Below are 6,604 nucleotides of genomic sequence, written 5' to 3'. Positions count from 1 at the left end.
AAAAAAGAAAAAATTGACAGGGACAGTCTCGTAATTTTACGTATATAAGTTTTGTCTTTTTTCTTCATCGTTATTGAGATGGAAAATAAACCTTATGTGGATTTTTATATAAAAAAAAAAGAAGTTATAAGACCACTTGATTTTTAAAAATAAATATGAAAACGAAAATTAGTTTATAAAAGAAAAACAATACAAATATAAATAAATAAGATTGGTGGGTTATAAAGGGAGTCGATGAAGAAAGAACAGCGACCTCTTCTTCTCTCTTCCTTTCTCTTTGGGGGAGAGATTATTATAAGCTTTCTTTAATCTTTGAAATGGTTTCCAGAAATTTGCTGAATAAACTCTCACTACCATAGAAAAAAATAAAGAGCTCAAGAAAAAGAAAGCTAGAAGGAGAGAGAGAAGATAGAAAACGATAGCTAAAGCTCTCAATCTTCTCTTTCTTTAATTCTCTGCAACTCAAGGTATTCTTATTTTGCTCTCTCTATCTCTCTCTACTATTTATATATATGTAGATGATGACCGAAGCTGAAAGTGTAAACCTTAAAAGAGATACAAGAAAGAGATGTATAAGAAAGAAAATTTGTATGATACCTAGTTGACTCCTCTCTCTCTCTCTCTCTCTCTCTCTCTCTCTTCTCTTTCTAGTTGATTCTCTGTGTGTTTTATGTGTCTGAATCCTTACAGGAAAGATATATAACTATGTATATCAAGAATCAAGAACTGGCATGGGTCTAGCTACTACAACTGTTCCTCATCATCATCATCATCATCATCATCACAAGAAGACTCTTGACAACAGTTTAGATTCTATGTCCCAAGATTATCATCATCACCAAGGAATCTTTTCCTTCTCCAGTGGATTCCACCGACCATTATCTTCTCATCAAGAAGAAGTTGAGGAATCTGCTGTCTCCGGAGCTCAAATTCCGGTTTACGAAACAGCCGGAATGTTATCTGAAATGTTTAGTTACCCCGGCGGTGGCAACGGTGGCTCCGGTGAGATTCCTGATCATTCAACTAAACAGTTGCTAGAGCAACAAAACCGTCACAACAACAACAACTCAACTCTACATATGTTACTACCAAATCATCATCATCATCAAGGTTATGGTTATCCCAACGAGCAACAATTCACATGGCCATCTTCCTCCGATCATCATCAGAGTCAAGGAGATATGATCGGGACCGTACACGTGGAAGGTGGAAAAGGTTTATCTCTGTCTCTCTCATCGTCATTAGAAGCAGCAGCAGCAGCAGCTAAAGCAGAAGAGTACAGAAGCATTTATTGTGCAGCCGTTGATGGAACTTCTTCTTCTTCTAACGCTTCGGTTCATCATCACCAATTCAATCAACTCAAGACTCTTCTTCTTGATAACTCTTCTTCTCACCAACATCAAGTTATGGGACATTTCGGGTCATCTTCATCGTCTCCCATGGCTGCTTCTTCCTCCATAGGAGGGATCTATACGTTGAGGAACTCCAAGTACACGAAACCAGCACAAGAGTTGTTGGAAGAGTTTTGTAGTGTTGGAAGAGGACATAATTTCAAAAAGAACAAACTTAGTAGAAACAACTCAAACCCTAATACTAGCGGTTGCGGCGGCGGTGGTGGTGGTGGAGGTGGAGGGTCATCTTCGTCGGCGGGAGCAGCCAATGATAATCCTCCGTTGTCTCCGGCTGATCGTATTGAGCATCAAAGAAGAAAAGTCAAGCTACTATCCATGCTTGAAGAGGTAACGTTTTCACACTATATTCTTCTCTAACCAATGAACTAATTCCCCATTAAATTTTTGATTAAATAAAATAAACCGTCTAAAAATGATTGAATTGATCAATCAACCAATTTCATATGAGAAATTTGATTTTTCTTCGTGTTTTTTTTTCTCCTTTTTAAATCAACCAACATTTCATAAAATCTAGATATGTATTTTAAAAATAAATAAATGTATAGACAGAGAAAAAAAATCGACTGGTACAAGAACACGACACATGCTCTAATAGGTAGCTAGAGCTTGATTACACAATCCTACCATCACTTAAATTTTTTTAATTCGAACGAATATCACTATACTCGTGATATAGCCTAATTTGACATATAGTAATGCATATTTGTGTGCGACGCGTTTGGTGGCATCGCTTAATCAAATTAATATAAGAAATTAAATTATGATTAATAGATGATTTAGTCTTCAACCAGATCATTTAAATTAGAGCTTCCTTCTCCATCTAAGCTACCTTCACTACGTAACCAAAACTACTCCTTGAAGTAACTTCATTATTTAACTAAAAAATATTTAAAAAAAAAAAAAAAAAAAAAACTAAAAAATATTTTGTAGTTGACACTATCTTATTTCAAGCTTTATATACCATAATTAATTTTCTATAGTAAGAAAACGAAACACACTGGACTATAGTCCGTATTACTTGATTTCTCTATCTTTTATACAAAATTTATCGAACAAATGATCAATTTATATTGTGTATTTTAATTGAATTTTTTAGGTAGACCGACGGTACAACCACTACTGCGAGCAAATGCAAATGGTAGTAAACTCATTCGACCAAGTAATGGGTTACGGTGCGGCGGTTCCATACACGACGTTGGCCCAAAAGGCAATGTCTCGACATTTCCGGTGTTTGAAAGATGCGGTAGCGGTTCAACTAAAACGCAGCTGTGAGCTTCTAGGTGACAAAGAGTCAGCGGGGGCTGCGTCTTCAGGGTTAACCAAAGGCGAAACTCCACGGTTGCGTTTGCTAGAGCAGAGTTTGCGTCAGCAACGAGCGTTTCATCATATGGGTATGATGGAGCAAGAGGCATGGAGACCGCAACGTGGTTTGCCTGAACGCTCTGTTAATATCCTTAGAGCTTGGCTTTTCGAGCATTTTCTTAATCCGTAAGTCCATTTTCTCATCCCTTATTCAATATTACGTATGTACTCTTATTATTCGACACAAATATTATTTGTCTTCTTGCATTGTTGACCATATATTATAAAATTTAGACTATCACTATGCATTGAATATATATACCATGCATGGTCAATTATTTTACTAAATCAAGCATCACAAAAAAAAATATTTTCGAACTTATTTTGGTTTTTCGGGAAGAATATTTCAATCACAAAATTTAAAAGGGAGCTGCTATTTCTCATTAAAGTGAAAAAAAAATCCTAGAGAATACTTATAATTCTAAAACCTTCTGTTCATTCCACCAATTAAATTAAAATGTAGAATTTTATTCACCTATTCCGTGATGCCACAAACAAAACCATCAGTTAAGAGTGCAAATTGTTTGAGCATAGTGTGTAACTGTATATGCTAATATATATAAGATGTTTTGCATGGCAAATTGATTAATACTCAATAGTATAATAAAAGCAGTTAAGAGTGCAAATTGTTTGTGCATAGTGGGTAAACTGTATATGCGTATATATATAAGATGTTATGCATGGCAAATGGATTAGATAATGAATAGTTATAATAAAAGAAGTTTGCAGAGTGAGATCACAAACTTTTATGCTTTGGGATCATAATAGCATCCTAAGGGTTTTTCTGTCTCTGGCTAACCATTCTTTATAGTTTCTTCTTTAGTTGGCTTTTTTATTTTTTACCCTATACTACATTAAAAAAAGTGAAAATGCTATGAGCATAACTACAAAACTAGGTCTCATATTTGTCAGCAGTGTCATTGGTATATTGTCTCTTAGGAAAGACTAAAAGCTGATAAAAGCAATTTCCTTTCTTATTATTCATCAGAACTTCTTTATTTAATGCCTGTTATATTTTACTATTTTGTTGTTAGTGAAGTAAAGAAGAGAAGAGTAGTACAGTTTTAACCTGTACCTCTCTGTGAAAATATTTACTTTATCATGAAAAGAAATAAGTGAAGAAACAAAAATCAAATCTTCTTCTATTCTGTAATCAGCTTTTTCTTTTGTCTCTTAGATTCTCACGCCATCGCAAGAAGAAAGTTTGTACCTTTTCGTGCATCTACTTGATTGTGTTTTTCTTCTCTTTTTCTCTATATATTACACAGTTTATTCAAAACAATAACAGTATTGGGTTTACGGTTGTAAAGATTGTGAAGTCATTTTCTGGTCTCTTTCTCAGGTACCCAAGCGATGCTGATAAGCACCTCTTGGCTCGGCAGACTGGTTTATCCAGAAATCAGGTCAGCCTTTATGATAGTAAAATATTCTTCATTATTGGTCGTACAAGCAGGAACCCTTTTAATCAATCAATGTTTACATATAATTACTTAATTTACAAATTTACTACATGTCTATTCTCTTGCATGGATTCTGAATATGAAAATCATTTTCGTGGAGCTCGTTTCTTCATTAAATACATTATAAATACACATGCAAAATATAGGACAGAGAGGTGGGGGAGTGAGTGAGAGAGAGATAGGAGACATAAATACTCAAACTAGGACCATATTTCTCATATGCATGAAAGTTTGAAGCTTTAATTTCAATTATAACGACGAGACTTCAAATTCTTGTATATGTACGTTTTTAATACATCTAGACTAGTAGTACAATACATATCCGGAATACCCTATTGGTTTCACAAAAACATATTGTTTTAAAACTTACAAATGAAGAATATATTAAATGTATGCATAAGCTTATATATAGTACTTAGTAATTAGTATATATCACTAATTAATAGTTAATCAATCTTGAACTTTAATATGAGAAATCACATTAAAATGTGAAATATATATTTTTAACTGAAAATGATTCTATATACACTAAGAAAGTTTTAGAAATAGAGGAATGATACTTTTGAAATCAAGGATATAAAAGTTTTTTATCATTTAATGAATAAGATATTTTTGAAAATGTTCTTTTAATGATGGTAAAGATAAAAAGTGATACCATAAAAGTGGTAAACATGAAATTTCTCCGATAATTTATTCACATTATCCATAATTATTTAGACAAAAGCTTAGTAATTCATAATGTTTTATTATAAATTGGGTGAAATTAACAATTTTCGATAAAAATATGTTTTTCAGGTGTCGAATTGGTTTATAAATGCTAGGGTTCGTTTGTGGAAACCAATGGTTGAAGAAATGTATCAACAAGAAGCAAAAGAAAGAGAAGAAGAAGAATTAGGAGAAAATAAAAAAGAAGATTATCAACATCAAAGAAGACATCAACAAACAAACAACAAAGACACGAAACCCAATGAAAGCAACTTCACTCTCGTTCAGACAATAACCGCACAAACTCCAACAACGACGATGATGACGTCGACTCCTCATGAAAACGACCCTTCATCCCTCCCTCCCTGTACCTCCGTCGCAACCGCACCCTCTCTCGGCGTTTCAGGCGCTTTCACCGTCTCCACGTGTCAGCAAGATGTCAGTGACTTCCACGTCGAGGATGGTGTCATAAGATTCGGGACCAAACAGGCTGGCGACGTGTCACTTACGCTTGGTCTACGCCACACTGGCAATATGCCTGATAATAATAAGAACCCTTCTTTCTCCGTTAGAGACTTTGGAGATTTTTAGACTGCTTTCTTCGTTTCCTCGTTTCTCCATTTATCAATCAATTTATTAGAGTGCATTTTTTTTGGTTTATGCCAATATGTTTTTAGTCTGTTCACTTATATACTTTAAAGTTTCTTTTTCGGTCTGTCATCTCGTAAGAAGAAGATAAATACATATATAAATTGATACCCCAGCTACAAATTAAAGTTCTATATAATGTTGTTTGGATAGTAAAAATGCAATGTTTTGGTTTCTTTTTCCAAATTGATGTCCTTCCTAAGTATCTATGATTCGTTTTTATTGTAATTATTTACATTTTTCTCATATTGATATTCATACCAAAATTCTGTAATATAGTATCTAAATCTTCAAAAAAAAATTTATATTAATATCTTAAAATTATATTAATTTTTTAAGATGATAACTTTTCAGTTTTAGATGTGGGATTTTTTTTTTTTGAATAGTGATCATGTACATATTTCTAGAGTAATACTCCGCTCATATTGATATCCCTGCCGATTTTTTTGTTTTGTTTTATATTAAGAGTACATATTTTGAAATTAGAAATTAGAGTAGTACGTACTTGAGGATTCTTCTATTTCAGAGAACCTTTTTTTTTTTTTTTTTGGACGAAACTTCAGAGAACCTTTTTAAACAGCTCTTTCCATTGGATTTAGTAATAAACGACAAGGTAGTAGGAATGCGCCATGTAAGTGAATTGACATCACTTTGCTTGTATAATCAAATTAATCACCTCAACTAATCCCTACTTACTACAACTATGTGCTACATCATTTTTCATTTCATGTTTAACGTGACTTTAATCCTTGTTTGTTTAAGATATTAATGTGATTTTTTTTCTTTTTTTTTTTGGCAAACCTTCATTATATAAATTCAAACAACAGAGTTATTCCATGAAGGAGGGGTTACAAAGAGAAGACAAGACTGATTTAGCTAAGCCATCAGCAACTACATTGTTCACACGAGGAGTAAAAGTAAAGGAGATAGAGGAAAAATTTCGACTCAACACCGAGATGTCGTAGAGGAGACTTTTCAGAGCCACCGATGAAACATTTGAGTTGATCAAGGTGACAA

General features: G+C 33.5%; 1 protein-coding gene across 2 annotated transcripts; it reads left to right on the top strand.

Moving 5' to 3' along the window:
• The first annotated feature begins 208 nt into the window (after positions 1-208).
• On the top strand, positions 209-5,721 carry LOC106446585 (BEL1-like homeodomain protein 4). 2 transcript variants are annotated; one of them, XM_013888359.3, is made up of 5 exons: positions 209-467; positions 691-1,739; positions 2,509-2,900; positions 4,117-4,177; positions 5,030-5,721. In XM_013888359.3, the coding sequence occupies exons 2-5, from the start codon at positions 732-734 to the stop codon at positions 5,528-5,530; spliced, it is 1,962 nt and encodes a 653-aa protein (XP_013743813.2). In that variant the 5' UTR covers positions 209-467; positions 691-731; the 3' UTR covers positions 5,531-5,721. The 2 variants fall into 2 exon arrangements, with proteins under 2 accessions (XP_013743813.2, XP_048612327.1); XM_048756370.1 differs by having other exon boundaries at positions 210-467; positions 3,952-4,177.
• Positions 5,722-6,604: the final 883 nt, after the last annotated feature.

This window comes from Brassica napus, chromosome C4 (genome assembly GCF_020379485.1).
Source record: "Brassica napus cultivar Da-Ae chromosome C4, Da-Ae, whole genome shotgun sequence".
Classification (NCBI taxonomy): Eukaryota; Viridiplantae; Streptophyta; class Magnoliopsida; order Brassicales; family Brassicaceae; genus Brassica; species Brassica napus.
This window is presented reverse-complemented; position numbering and strand designations above follow the sequence as displayed.

Coding starts and splice junctions, on each gene's coding strand:
- LOC106446585 (XM_048756370.1), top strand. CDS start 732: ATGGGTCTAGCTACTACAACTGTTCCTCATCATCATCATCATCATCAT. Junction 1,740..2,508: donor TACTATCCATGCTTGAAGAG/GTAACGTTTTCA, acceptor TGAATTTTTTAG/GTAGACCGACGGTACAACCA. Junction 4,178..5,029: donor CTGGTTTATCCAGAAATCAG/GTCAGCCTTTAT, acceptor TATGTTTTTCAG/GTGTCGAATTGGTTTATAAA.